At 35.4% G+C, this 15489-nt stretch overlaps 1 protein-coding gene across 1 annotated transcript; it reads left to right on the top strand.

Annotated features, from left to right (window-relative positions):
• The first annotated feature begins 12768 nt into the window (after positions 1–12768).
• LOC114751375 (protein JINGUBANG-like) lies at positions 12769–14132 on the top strand. Its single transcript, XM_028940057.1, has one exon. It carries the CDS (start codon positions 12769–12771, stop codon positions 13996–13998), a length of 1230 nt encoding a protein of 409 aa, XP_028795890.1. The 3' UTR covers positions 13999–14132.
• The last annotated feature ends 1357 nt before the right edge of the window (positions 14133–15489 follow it).

Genomic DNA, 15489 nt, shown 5'->3' with positions numbered 1-15489 from the left:
TTATAGCAGAAACGGAGCATTATTAAATAAATGGGTCAATAATATGAGAACGTGATGATGTATATATAGAGATAATCAGGTAATTGATTGCAGATCATAAATATAATACTTGTTTTGCAGCAGACAGTATTTAAACTTGGATGATTGAAGGTCTCGTGAAGTACCTAAATTTTGTGTAATTGTGATCACTTTAGCAAGCTAATTAATTAATTACGTATTGCATGTGATTTCCTCGGATTTGCTCTCTGGACATGCGTGCATTAATATTTTACGTCTTTCTGTTTTTGAGGCTTCGTGAAATCGGAATCAATTCAGAATCGTATGATGCTCTTTCTTCCGACAAATTTGTAAATTTCTTGGAAGAATTGATTGGAATTCATTCATCGTGACAGAAGAATTGCTTGTTCCATCGCCGTAGCCGTTATATATCTATATACCTATATATTCATAGTCAAAATTTTCTATCTCTCCAAAAACTCAATGTGTTTACTGGTATGCAACGTCTTCAAAATATAATTAGCCGAGTGCATTAAAATTAAAAAAAAAAAAAATAATGGAACGCGTGTGATCTTGTGCTGAAAGCGTGGATCGAAATCAAATCTTTAAATTCCAGAGGTAGTAGACGCAAAGCATTTGATTGCTTTGATTTTAAATATAATACCTTAATAGATTTTGCCTAAAAAAATTATACCTTTCTTTTTTTATTTAAAAGTACCCTATTGATTTCACATATCAGGATGTTCTCAATTAAAGAGCAGTTCCAATACACATAGTTAAAAATAATAGTTTGGGAAACAAAAAATATTTTTATAAATAATTAACTTTACTAATTTTTTTAATATTCACAAATTGATTGTCTAGATTTAATATCAAAAACAGGAGCAGTACCACGCACAAAAATTTCCTGAGAAAGTATTGATGAGAAAATTGAAAGAAAATTCTAATTATTTTTTCCCTAATTGGTAAATATAGCTAGGGTGTGATGAGAGATGATGAGAGATGAGCAATTAAAAAAAATGCTTGCTATCGATGAAAGGATAAAAGCACGGCTGTTGCGTAGGTAAAACGTGTGATGTGTGCCTTTTTAACCATAAACATGTGTTCTTTGCGAATTAAAGGTTTATTTGATGGTTCTGAAAAGAGATTGCGACTTGATCTCTATAAGAGATCAGAGCTGAGTATCTATGACGTATGTGATTGATCCGTTTGGTATGAGAGGAAAATGGAGGGAAGAGAGAGGGGAGGAAAAATTTTGATGAACTCGATCCATTCAAAAAATTGGATAAGTGGAGTTAAAAACTTTAAATTAATTTTGCTTACTCTTTTATCTTACATTTTTTTTTATCAAAATTTTATAACCCTATTTTTCTAATTTTTTAATATGAGCTCATTAAAATTTTTCTCCCCCTAATTCCCTCATACCAAACCATAGGGGTATAATCAATTGATTTTGCAAAGCATGGATTAGTGATTGCTTTGCTTATGTGTATGCGTGTGTGCTTGTGGAATAATTCTGGTACAACGATTCTATTGTCAATGGCATAAAGTTGTAGTTTGGATACTGCAGAAACAAACAAAGCCTCTCAAAATAATACATGAAGGATGAAAATACAAATAAGAACCTCACCTGATGCTTATTTTGAAAAGGAACCAAACATCAACCGAACCAACCGACACAAACCATATTCATCAAAACTTCCTTCCTTTCAGAAACGAGATTTATGGGCTTGAAGAGACACAGCTTTTCTTTTAATCATCATCATTATATTATAATGACGACCATTAATTTCCAATCGCTTTCACACACACCATTAACGTAATGAACGTCCCACCAAGCTTTAGCTTTTCCGACGTTTGAAATGCGGTGCTCCTTTTCCAGATAAATTGCCGTACGAGGAAGAATGAAGCACATCATTTTTTAAATCAAATGGATCAAACCGCCAAGATTTGTGGCCACATTATTGAGCAATGGGCTCTAAAACACTTTCTGAAGAATGAGCAGAAACCAGCAGGCATTCTGATCCCTACACATACACATCACGCACACAAATCTCTATGGTTCCCTTAATTATTTTTCAAGGATTAAACTGACATATTCACACGAAAGAATATTCCTCGGTGTTTGTGTGTGTGTGTGTGTGTGTGTGTGTTTTGAATGTGTAAACAAACAGATGGATAATCACCAATAATAATAAAACCCGCGCTTTGGGCACCCAGGGGTTGGACGCTGAGCACGAATTAGCGTAATTAAGTTCATAAATCATGATTATGTCTGTCAAAGCCATATGCCTTTGTCTCCATTATATTGCTGGGCAGTATACAATACGCACTACCACCTTTACGATTTTAATTTCTTTCCTCCCAAAATTAACCAGCTAGAGCCTTCCCTCCCAATTATAGTTTCTAAATATTCAGAGAACAGGCACTCTTTCGATCTTAAATTTAAGAGCTAGATAATTATAGATATTAAGGAAATTAATTAATTATAAAAACTTCGTTAACTTTTTGAGACAACTCCTAAATAATTTGTGATGAAAACTACCTCCTAAAGGAAATTCTCTTAATAAATATAATTAATTATTGAGATAGTTTGGAGAACAAATTATGATAAAGTGAACCTCTTTACTAACTCCAGCATTTAAGATCGAAATGTAATTAAGTACTAAATATTGGGGTGAACTGGCAAAATACTCACATCAATTTTTCTTTCGACAAGGGAGAGACCGATTACCTAAACTTATTATTTCTTCATTTTCCAAAATGTCAGAGGTAAATGTGACAACGTGGGGGCCATTATCTGTGATTCCACGTACATTCGGTTTGAACATTTGTTGACAAAAAGCACAAGGGTATCGCATGGTATCCCAGTCTATGACTTTGGTCCAATACTGCAAAGATCCATGTAGTTGAAAAGGCAATGGAAAAAGACGTCTTCATCGCACCGACTGAATGAATTAATACTTGGATCCGATTGATTTAATTATTCAAAGGTGCTCTTGTAAAGGAGAGGGAATGATAGCATTAACATTGGGAAATCAAACAAGCACGAAATTTTAAATTTAAATGGCCCCTCCATGCCTCTCCCTTTCTTTAGCTTTTACGACTTCATCAGGGAGGGAAATGTGCCTAATTGTTTGCCTAGTATGGAAGAAATGGAGGGAGTGAGGAGGAAAAAATTTAATGAGATTAATTTCTTCAATAATTAGAAAAGTGGTGTTATAAAATTTTAATTAAAAAAATATGTGAGATAAAAGAGTGAAAAATTAATTAAAAGCTTTCAATCTCATACTATTAATTATTTTAAATTGAATTTATTAAATTTTTTTCCCATTTATTTCCTTTTATTTTTCCCGTATCAAACAGATGCTAAAAGGAATGAAAACAACATCCATGCTTGTTTAATTTAAACTTTACAAAAAAACTGTTTTTCTGTTTTTATGAATATAAAAATAAAAACTTGTTTGGATATGCGCCGTTTATTTACCCATTCTTTAAACTTAATATTCATGTGTTTTTAGCGTTGTTGGAATGGTTAGATAAATAAAAGTAATTTAAAGCTGTTTTTATTCTTATTTACCGCCAACTATATCACGACGCCACCCGACCACCGCCCAGAATGACCGACTCCGTAAAAAAAGAATAAAATTTGTCTGATTTTCTTTTGTCTACGTATAAAATTCTTAGGCAAATGATTAAAAAGTCATAAAGAATTCAGAATACTACATCCTATCCTTTATACTACCTCCAGTTATTAATATAAGATCTTGTTTGACTTTTATTTTGGTCCTAAATATAATACTCCAATTTATTTTATTCCTCATATTTATCTATTTTTTTTCAAGGTAGTTTTTGTAACAATGATAGTTCTAACCAATACACTTGATTAATAAGGATATTTTAAGAAAGATAATATATATTGATTACTAATAATTAATTTAACTAGTTTTCTTAATTTACTCAAATTAGTTAACTAGCTCTTATATTAAGGACCAAAGGTAGTATAAGAGTTAGTTTGACTTTAAATTTGATCCTAAATATAAGATATCAGTCAATTCTATATATCATATTTATCTATTTTTTTTCAAAGTAGCCTTTGTAGTGGTTGCACATGTTAAATATTCTATCAAATGAAAGATCTAACTAATACACATGATTAAAAAAGACATTCTAAAAAAGACAATAATTATTTATTACAAATAACTAACTTAACTAATTTTCTTAATTTACTTAAATTAGTTAACTAGTTCTTATTCTAAGCATGGGAGGTAGTTTCTCAAAACTATTTGAAGAATATAAAAACATGGAACAGAGTAAACATTGTTGTTCCTTACTTTCATGAGAGTACAAATCAAATACTCCTTCGATCCTAAATATAAGACTCTCATACACACGAGTATAAGGGTCTCATATTTAGGACCGGAGAAGTATAATATATATATTTTCCCAATCTCTCTTATTATACCGAACCAAAGAATGTGTTGCGCGTACAAGTTTCAGCCAGGTGATGGGAAGAGCGAGGCATACAAAAGGGAAGGCAATATGATTTTGATACACTGCTGCTGCCCGTTCGATTCGATTTTTTTCCTTCGTTTTTTGGGTTAATTATAGGCGTCTAGCGCAAGAAGAAGAGCCTAGATTTTTGTTATGAAGATCGATGAGATGGGTTTCACTGTATAGATTTGGAGATTGAATCATTATTTCAGGGGGGAAAAATCCACGAACCGCTTGCTTAGTTCCCACCGCAAATGAATTCCATCAGCCAAAGCGATGCGTAGAACATAAAAGTGAATTGTTACGTAACATGATATAGTCTTGGCTAAATTAACCCTTACATTGGTTTGTTAGCTTATGAGCATGGCCTACCAGATCAGAAACAAGGCAAAATGCAAATTTACGGAAGACTCGCAAATCGTGTAGTACAAAGTTCAGCAATACAAATGTGGCACCATACGAATCTAGCACTGAGCACGCACAACAGAATGCAACATTAGGCCTGTTGTTTGTGAAAACGTTTAAAAACACTTATAAAATATTTTACGTAAATCGAAATAAAACTCTTATCACATATTTATCTCGTATTTCGTAAACCACGATTGAAAAGCTACTTATAAGCTATTTCAAACAGGCTCACTGAAAGTCAAATAATCATGCAAACTCCATTTTTTTAGGGAATTCTTAAAACTTAAGACATGGTTTACCCATCTGAAAAAAGGGGTTTCTATCACTGTTAGGCGGCCGCTGCTGCCTCTAGCCTTGCCTAGGTTCTTGTTCTTTATTCAGCCATTATGCATTTTGAACCATAATTTATGAGTCAGGCCACCCAGATTCTCAACATCCAGTCTGGTTGATCAACTTCCAACGTTTTACAAAGTCTATGCCAGCACCGTGAGCATAGCAACATTTTTTTTTTTTTATGAAAGACGACAAGCTGTAGCTTGGGACTGAATCCGCGTACAAAAGAAAGGAAATAAAAGGATTACAAGGAAAAACGAGCATAGCAACATTTTAAATACTACCTCCGGTCCTTATTATAAAACCCTGTTTGATTTTTATTTTGGTCCTAAATATAATACCCCAATCTACTTTGTCTTTCATATTTATCTACTTTTTTTCATGACAATCCTTCTAATAATAGTAGTTATAGATAATAAACTTGACTAGCAAGGATATTTTAGGAAAAACAGCACCTATTCATTACAAATAACTAACTTAACCAAGTTTCTTAATCTCTCCAAATTAGTCAACTAGGTCTTATAATTAGGACTGGAGGTAGTACAAGAAAAGCAATAAACTCCACCTACACGAGTGATAGAAAGCACTCGCAAATACTAAAAATGTTAGTTCAACACCCTCCTAGTTTGAAGGCAATGTCATTCACAAAAAGCTCATCCATTTTCCACCAGATACTGAAACTCAAATTGGATCTGTTAGAAATCTTATTTCAAAAAATTGGCGAATAAAAATTTCGCACATACAGAGCACCAGTTTTAGAATTTAGATTATTTTCCCTGATTTTATATTTGCCCCTTTTATTTTCTTTCATGGGAGAGTTGTTTTCGGTGAGGACTCGGACCAAATAAAAGCCCAAGCTAAATGAATGGGCCCATCATTTTAATGCCCCTGTCCAGGTTATTCTAATTCCTGAAACCTCATTTTCCCACAAACTTGTTGCTGACCACAGAAACAATGTAAGACTCGGATAGCCTCTTACGTTGCTTTCATCACCGGTGTTTGAAAGAGAACACAGGGAATTAATTCGTTTGGCTCCTTTTATGTTATCTTAATGTTTAAATCACTTCCTATATTTGCATTTTCTTCTCAAGCCAGTCCTTATACCCTTTTTTCCTTGGTCAAAGCCAGTCCTTCCTTATGCTGTAATTCTGTCTTAAAATCAACAGTCATAATTTGAACTTTTGAAGCAGCCACGATATAACTCTTCTCAAGGGTGCAAGTCCAAATATTACTTCAAAAGGCTGGGTGCTGAGGTATAAATAAATATCTTATGTGTGGCATTTTTTTTCTAATTTTTTTTTAATCGCTCATCCATATCCAATTGTGGATATAAAATTGCTGCCATGTGCTTGCGGATAGACATGCTCTATATATATATATATATATATATATATACTCCTCCTGTCCTTGATATGAGACCCAATTATTGAGTTAGTTTTGATCCTAAATATAAGATCCATTTCTCATATTTACCAATTTTCTTTAAATTATTCCTATGGATACTCCCTCAACCATAATCAAGTAGAAGAGGAAGAGGGGTATTAAGAAAGATGATTATGGTATTTTAGGAAAAACGTGTCACATTTCTTATAATTAACTAACTTATCTAACTTTTTTAATCTAATCAAATTAATTAAATGGGTATTATATTAAGGATTGGAGGAGTATTCCACATCTTACTTCGGCGACCGCCAGAAATTATAGAAACTAACACCGAAACAGAACTGAAGCATGAAAAATAATTTCTACGGCAATCATAAGAGGAAAGAAAGATAAATAGACAGAATTAAGGGGCCGGTTAAAAAAACTTTGGTGAAATATGAGAAACCGGAGGCTAATTTTCGGGAAGAAAAATGATAGCCGACGGAGTCATGCGAAAGCCTGTGAAAGAGTTTCTTATTATTGCGCAGCCCAGCGCAAATCAAAATGTTGAGATCCACAAAATTTCTTGTGGATGATGCCTGCACAGAGGTCTCTTTTTATGCGTGCTTTCAGTTCCGAGTAATAGTTCACAGTTCAGAGCGTTGGAAACTACGAATAATGACAATAGCAATATGGGAGAGAGCACTGTAGAAGGTGATGGCATATTTAAAACTGCATATCTCTTCCTCAAGAAAAATGCTTGCTGGGTGGGATCGATCCCACTAAAGGCCAGTTGGGTACACTACTGCACGTTTTTAACTCTCACGTATCAATAAAAATAGTTACAAGCATTAAATCTATCATAAAGTTTAAATGACTCTTAATATTATTTTTATTAACCACACTAAATTCTAGCATCATATTAATGTCTACTTTCTCATTACTCTTGTTAAATATAGGTACATGTGGAGAAAAATATTTAGCACTCATTAAAATTATCAAAACATCTTACCAAACGGATCTTCTGAATGACTTCTCCTAATATAGACCAAAGCTCAATTGTTCAAGACTAATAATACAGTCATGGAGAGATGAGAGTGAAACGAGAGAGAATTCACTCAGTTGCAATTGTTTGATTTAGTTAGAAATTTAAAAATCTTCATTGTTGAAAAATATGCTATAAATTTTAGATGTTCGGATGGTTTTAATGAGGAAGAAATGAGAAGTAAACTCTTCCAACCTTAAGGCCTAAAATACTGTTCAAAAGTTGTGGAGTCTTTATAGACTGGGCCCACTCATACTTTGGGCCATAATTTCGGTTAGTTAGTTAATTTGTTTTCCCTGCTGGGTTAGTTAAGTGGCGCTATACTTAACTAACGTTTGACGCAATCTGGGAACGGAATGGAATTGGGAGTAGAATTGCAGGCTTGTACTCTGAGCTTTAATGACTGGATCAGATGGAATATCACGTCGAAGAGTATCAATGGTGAAGATTGGAATGCGATGTTTTCTGTCATTTGCTGGTGGCTTTGGCGACGTATAAACCTCTCTTGTTTCGAAGGAAAGAAGGTAACTAATGAAGCTATTATTGCCAATTCTACCGCACTCTTATCTAGCATTGAGCAGGTCCAGGATCGGCTCTCAGGGATTGCACTGCCAAACGTTAGAAGAACGACTACGGGAAGAAGATGGTGCACTCCAGATCAAGGGTGGATTAATGTCGACGGAGCGTACGCTGCTAGTACTGGCGACTGTCCTTGTGGAGGACTGCTTCGTAACGAAGCAGGAACTTTCCTTCGAGGGTTTTGCTTTCATCTCGTCGACAGTGATGCATTGCACACCGAGCTCTGGGCTTGTCTTCACGGGTTGAAGCTTGCATGGGATGGTGGACACCGTAGAATAGTGTTGGAATCTGATGCCAACACGGTTATTGAGCTGATCAAGAAAGAATCTGACGAGCTACATGCGGAATATCCTGTTATCGCTGGAATTCGACTGCTACTGGACGGGAGCTTGGAGGTTCGTATCACGCATGTGAATCGGGAGGCTAACAAAGCTGCAGACTTTCTCGCCAAAAAGGGTCTTCAAGTAATGAGAGGATTCCACTACATTGATTCTGTGCCCGATGAGATGGCACACATTCTAGATTTCGATCGCAATCCTACGGGTAGCGGTCATGTAGACACTATGTAAGGCTTCCCAAGTATTATAAAAAAAAGAATTGCAGGCTTGTCCACATAATTATAAGAACGAAACAGCTGATCAATTACGCGATGAGAGCGGGAACTGTTTAAAACCTGATTAATGTTTAAAAGCTGATTGACACAAAATTAACACACAGCAACTGTAAGCTCATCCGTTATAAAAAGAAAAAGAAAGTGGGAGTGGGGGCTCACAAACACGGAATGAAGGTTACCGCTTGCTCCCTTCATATCAAGGGCGTTTGTTTGTCTCAACATGAGTGGAAGCGTTTTTTTTTTTTCTTCCAAATGTTCGTGAGAGATGCTAAGCTCCTCCTAAATGTCAAAGATGAAGAAGAGAGATAGAAAAAACATGAAATTAATGAACATGAAATTATACCCATATTAAATAAGAAAATTAAAGTTTTATATGGAAGGTCAAAACAAATAATCTAATTATGTCTTAAAATTTAAAGTGGAAAGAGTAAAATTCATAAGAATGGATTTATATTTTTGTGATATACTATCTCCGGTCCTAATTATAAGAGCTAGTTGACTAATTTGAGGAGATTAAGGAAGTAAGTTAAGTTAGTTATTCATAATAAATAAGTGTTGTCTTTCCTAAAACATCTTTAGTAATCAAGTGTGTTGGCCAGAATTACCATTATTAGAAGGATAATCTAAAAAAAAAATACACATAAATATTAGAGACAAAATGTATTGGGGTCTTCTATTTAGGACTAAAATAAAAATCAAACAAAGTTTTATATTAAGGATTAGAGATAGTATAGTAGAGTACATTTAAAAAAAATTAGCCAGTTGGGGTTTATACTTTATAGTCCAACGACATCAAATATTTTTCTTGAATCTTTTTTAAAAGTGCGTACATTGTATGTAGAACATATAATTGTCACCTGCGTCATAACCGAATTTCTTTTCTAAAAAGCCGAATCAGCGAGGTTACTTGTTTTTTTTTTTGGGGTGGGGTGGTGTGGGGTGGGGGGGGGGGGAGGAGCGCGTCAACGACCGCCACTTGTAGCTACGGATAGAAGGCATCTCCTATGCCCTAACCCGTAGATGTGGTCACTGGTCAGCAATTAAGTCAGCGCGCGCACTAACTAACTTACCTTAAACAGTTCGACCGTTCGTTTTCAACCCCCACCTTCTCTTGCCAATCATAGCAATGCTGCTTATTCTTCAATTGACGGGCTGGCGTGCGTCCATTCAGAAAAATAACAAATAAAATAAAATTGTCCCACATAGTTCGTTCTTTTCTATTTAAATTTTCAAATATTAGCTACCACCTAGCTAGTTTTGAATTTAACAGAAGTATGGGTAAAGTTTTTAAGTTCAACCTCACTACAACAAATTCAAACGGACCCAAACAAAGATAGTAAAATTTGCCCCAAAAAAAGGTGCCATTTATAGTTGCGAATTTAAATTTTTTAAATTGTTTTTCTCTCATGAGTTTTTTTTTGGGGGAAATATGAGAAAATATAAATTATTAATTCTTGATTGTTCGCGCATATAACGGAAAAAAGTAAAAGCGGAAACTACAAGGAATGTGACATAACGAACCCTTCGCGTCCGTCCGTGGGAAGAACACGCAAAAGCTTTTCGGATCTACGGCCAATGAAACTCAGCCAAAGTGCAATTCATTGCAATATTACACAACTGACGTACCCCATCATTAACAAAGCATATCTAATTAACGCCTTTAAAAACATTATAAATATATTCACACAACACAAACATAGGATTGTGTGCTACATTCCATGAATCAAAAAATTGGCATACTTTAAGGTCAATTTCATTGGAGACATGCTTTGTCTTAAACATAAACAATTCATATCAGAAACGAGACGTTATCAACCTATAGGCCCCGACTTATGCATAACCCTATCCACACGCCAGCATCAATATAATTAACACTTGGATCCCCATAGTTTATTAATCGGGAAATCGTTAAAGATGTCATGATTTAAGCTTTGTTTATGTATAAATAGGAGGGACAATATAATAATGGTTTTAATATTATAATGGTCTTTGGTGGGATTCTCTACTTGCACCTTAAACTCATGTCTCTCCGCTTAGGCTGATGCTACTAATGCGTCTGCACAAGAAAGATAAACTTTTAGTGGAAGAAAAGGCACCACCCACAACGCGAAAAGGAGAATTTGAGGAGCGACGACGCAGCCAAAGAGCAACATAGTGTCCACGAAAACGATGCCAAAGGAGAATGAACATTAAAGGCACATATATATAAAGGATTTTTAAATAATAAACAATGTGGAAAAGGTTATATTAAAGCAAGTTAATGATAGAGAAGTAGTGAAGTGAGCATGGCATGCTTCGAAATTGCTAGGGCACCAAAACAGGAATCGTATCGTCGCGCATTGAAGACAACAACTTAGCTCACTATCATCTGAACTTCGGTTATTTCGAAATACGGACGGCCCAGAGGTCAACCTACGAACCATCATTGCTTTGAATGATAAAATTTTTTTGTATTTGCTCGTGAGTTTGTTAGAGTTCAACTTAATTATGTTTCAAAAGTTTATAACGGGAAATTCTTTTTAATTAATTGGTTGGACCTATATATATAGATAAATGTTCGTTACACAGAATATGTTATTCATTTAATTGATAATTTGATATATGTTATTGAACATGATAATATTACCGTGTAGGCGTATTTGATAAAGGTTATTATCTGATACTTTTTCCGTTCCTTATTATAAGAGACATTTGATGCTTATACTATGTTTCCATATATAAGAGACTCTATTTTTTTATATTGATTTTTTATTTTATCTCTATTTATTTTGTCTCCAACTCATACTCTCTTCTCCTCCCACTTCTCTTTCTTTTAATAATTTAATTGTTCTCTCTCATACTCTCTTTCCTTATTAATGGGGGCATTGTTGGAAAAATCATTATACTTTTTATACATTAATTGTCCTTAACTAATTTTAACTGTTTTTTTTTATCAATATAATTTAATTATTTGTCTTTTATAATAAAGAACGGAGGGAGTATCTTTGCTGTGTATCTCGAATCCTCGTCTTCTCATGTGAAAAGGGTCCCAGCTTTTGCGAGGACTTTTTTTTTTTGGGGGGCGGTTGAGTATTGTAAGGACGAGGCCGAGTTAGTTCAGGTACAACGTACATGGGAGATTTTGCTGACTCTGATTCATTGGGTCCATTGGATCGTCAGTGGGTCCTGCCACTCTGGTTATTGGCCCACTAAGTCCCTCCTCTTCGCCTTCTCCGCCCGCCACGTGCTGCTCTTTTAGTTTCCCCACCTGTTCCTACAATTAGTTGATTAATTATAAAATATTTATATAAAACGATACAGTATCTGTATATCCTATTTTTGGGCCATCTTATACAGTCAATCAATTTAGGTCATTAGTATTTCTGGTCAAAAAAAAAAAATAGCTCATTAGTATATTGCATGAGATTAAGGGCCTGTTTGGAACAGCTTATAAGCTGCTTTTTAATAGTGATTTATGAAATATGAAACAAGTATGTAAGAAAAATTTTGTCTCGGCTTACGTTAAATGTGTTTATAGGAGAAATCCCCCGCTATCCCAGACAAGCACTAAAATAAATCACCCTTTATTTCTAACTGCTAAAAAATATTAATTCAGTAAGTTTTATATTCCTAATAGTACTGAATTATCTATGTATTTGTAATATGAAAATATTTTACATTTATATCATTTTAAAATCATGTCAAAAAGATTTTAAAAAGGGCTGATTTTGGTCCTCCCTTCATATCTTAACAGGTTTAGATCCTTTCAGAATCTTTCTTTTCCCTTTTCTTCTTAGAATTTGATCTCCACCATTACATCAAATAATAGATGATTCAGATTTAATATTTTAAAAAACAAATGTCCACATTCTCTCTTCTATTTGTATAATGTTATAATAATAGTTTTATAAAGTATGAAATCTAAACCATTCGTTATTTGATCTAAAGTAGAGATGAGATGGCGAGAAGAAAAGGAGAAAGAAAGATTCTGAGACGATGCAGAACCGTATCCCAACTGCTACTTATACTCCCGCTTCTTCAAACTCCGATTCCCTTGCTTCATTGCAACTCCAAAATGAGCTTCACAGACACAGAGAGAGCGTCCTGTGGAATCAGCACCAGTGTTAAAAAACCATGTTCGCTTTCCCACGAACCCCCTTTTAGTTACCGTTGTTTAGCATCTCTCAAAACCCTAACACCTCACATCACTTGTCTCGCCGTCCACCGGAACCTTCTGTACGCCGCTTCACTTAATGTAATCAACGTCTTCCATGTTTCTCACTACACTCACACAGACGCATTCAACGACAACCCCGCCTCAGGATTCGTCAAGTCCCTTGCCTTCTGCGATTCCAAGATCTTCACCGCTCATCAAGACTGCAAGATTCGCGTGTGGTCCATCTCTCCCTCCAAACGACACCGTCTCCTCTGCACCCTTCCCACCGTCAAGGACCAGCTCCGTCGTTTCATGCTTCCCAAGAACTACGTCAGCGTTCGCCGCCACAAGAGGAGGCTGTGGATTCAGCACTGCGATACGGTGTCGGGTTTGGCCGTGAACGAAGGGCTCATGTACTCGGTTTCTTGGGATAGGAGCTTAAAGATCTGGGACGTGTCCGATTACCTGTGCATGGAGTCCATGAAGGCACACGAAGACGCCATCAACGCCGTCGCCGTCTCGGGGAACGGAACGGTGTACACTGCTTCGGCCGACGGGAGCATCAGGGTCTGGGAGAGGGATGAGAAGGTGAAAAGGTACAGACTGGTGAACAGTCTAGAGAAGAAGAAATCAACCGTGAATGCACTGGCGTTGAACGGCGACGGTACGGTGCTGTTCGCGGGGGGTTGTGACAGTAAGATTTCGGTGTGGGAGAGGAAGCAGGAGACGAACGACGTCGTGTTGTTGGAAACCCTTCGGGGTCACAGCGGGGCAATCCTGTGCTTAATCAACGTGGAAGGATCGTGGATCGCGAGTGGATCAGCAGATCAGACGGTGAGGATTTGGGGAAAGGAAAGGGGAGGTGGGTACGGTTGCAAAGCAGTGTTGGAAGGTCATGAGAAGCCGGTGAAGTCAGTGGTGGCATTTTCAGGCGGCGAGGATGCGGGAAACGGCGTCGTCACAGTCTGTAGCGGAAGCCTTGACGGGGATATCAGAGTGTGGGAGTTATTGGGTTTGAATACTCCACCTTGAAAATCAAATACAGGAGGTCTTCCTATAATATGAAAGCGATGCTATAGGGAATATGGGTATGAAAATTATAGCAACAAGGGAGCATTATTAAATAAATGGGTCAATAATATGAGAACGTGATGATGTATATATAGAGATAATCAGGTAATTGATTGCAGATCATAAATATAATACTTGTTTTGCAGCAGACAGTATTTAAACTTGGATGATTGAAGGTCTCGTGAAGTATCTAAGCTTTGTGTAATTGTGATCCCTTTAGCAAGCTAATTAATTAATTGCGTATTGCATGTGATTTCCTCGGATTTGCTCTCTGGACATGCGTGCATTAATATTATTACGTCTTGCTGTTTTGAGGCGTCGTGAAATCGGAATCAATTCAGAATCGTATGATGCTCTTTCTTCCGACAAATTTGTAAATTTCTTGGAAGAATTGATTGGAATTTATTCATCATGAAGAATTGCTTGTTCCATCGGCCGTATATATCTATATACATATATATTCATAGTCAAAATTTTCTATCTCTCCAAAAACTCAATGTGTTTACTGGTATGCAACGCCTTCAAAATATAATTAGCCGAGTGCATTAAAATTAAAAAAGAAAAAATGGAACGCGTGTGATCTTGTGCTGAAAGCGTGGATCGAAATCAAATCTTTAAATTCCAGAGTTAGACGCAAAGCATTTGATTGCTTTGATTTTAAATATAATACCTTAATAGATTTTGCCTCAAAAAATTATAACTTTTTTTATTTAAAGTACCCTTATTGATTTCACATATTAGGAGGTTCTCAATTAAAGAGCAGTTCCAATACACATAGTTAAAAATAATAGTTTGGGAAACCAAAATATATTTATTATAAATAATTAACTTAACTAATTTTGTTAATATTCAAATTAATTTTCTAGATTTAATATTGAAAACAGGAGGCAGTACCACGCACAAAAATTTCCTGAGAAAAGTATTGAAGAAAATTCCAATTTATTTTTTTCCTAATTGGTAAATATAGCTAGGGTGTGATGAGAGAGCAGATTAAAAAAATGCTTGCTATCGATGAAAGGATAAAAGCACGGCTGTTGCATAGGTAAAACGTGTGATGTGTGCCTTTTTAATCATAAACATGTGCTCTCTGCGACGAATTAAAAGGTTTATTTGATGGTTCTGATAGAGATTGTGACTTGATCTCTGTAAGAGATTAGAGCTGAGTATATATGACGTACGTGATTTATCCGTTTGGTATGAGAGGAAAATGGAGGGAAGGAGAGGGGAGGAAAAATTTTGATGAACTCCATTCAAAAAATTGGATAAGTGGAGTTAAAAACTTTAAATTAATTTTGCTTACTCTTTTATCTTACATTTTCTTTTTTATCAAAATTTTATAACCCTATTTTTTCTAATTTTTTAATATGAGCTCATTAAAATTTTTTCTCCACCTAATTCCCTCATACCAAACCATAGGGTTATAATCAATTGATTTGCAAAGAATGGATTAGT

This window comes from Neltuma alba, unplaced genomic scaffold (genome assembly GCF_004799145.2).
Source record: "Neltuma alba isolate B1F8T4 unplaced genomic scaffold, ASM479914v2 tig00006885_pilon, whole genome shotgun sequence".
NCBI lineage: Eukaryota > Viridiplantae > Streptophyta > Magnoliopsida > Fabales > Fabaceae > Neltuma > Neltuma alba.
Note: the sequence above shows the minus strand (reverse complement) of the source record. Positions and strands in the feature narration are given on the sequence as shown.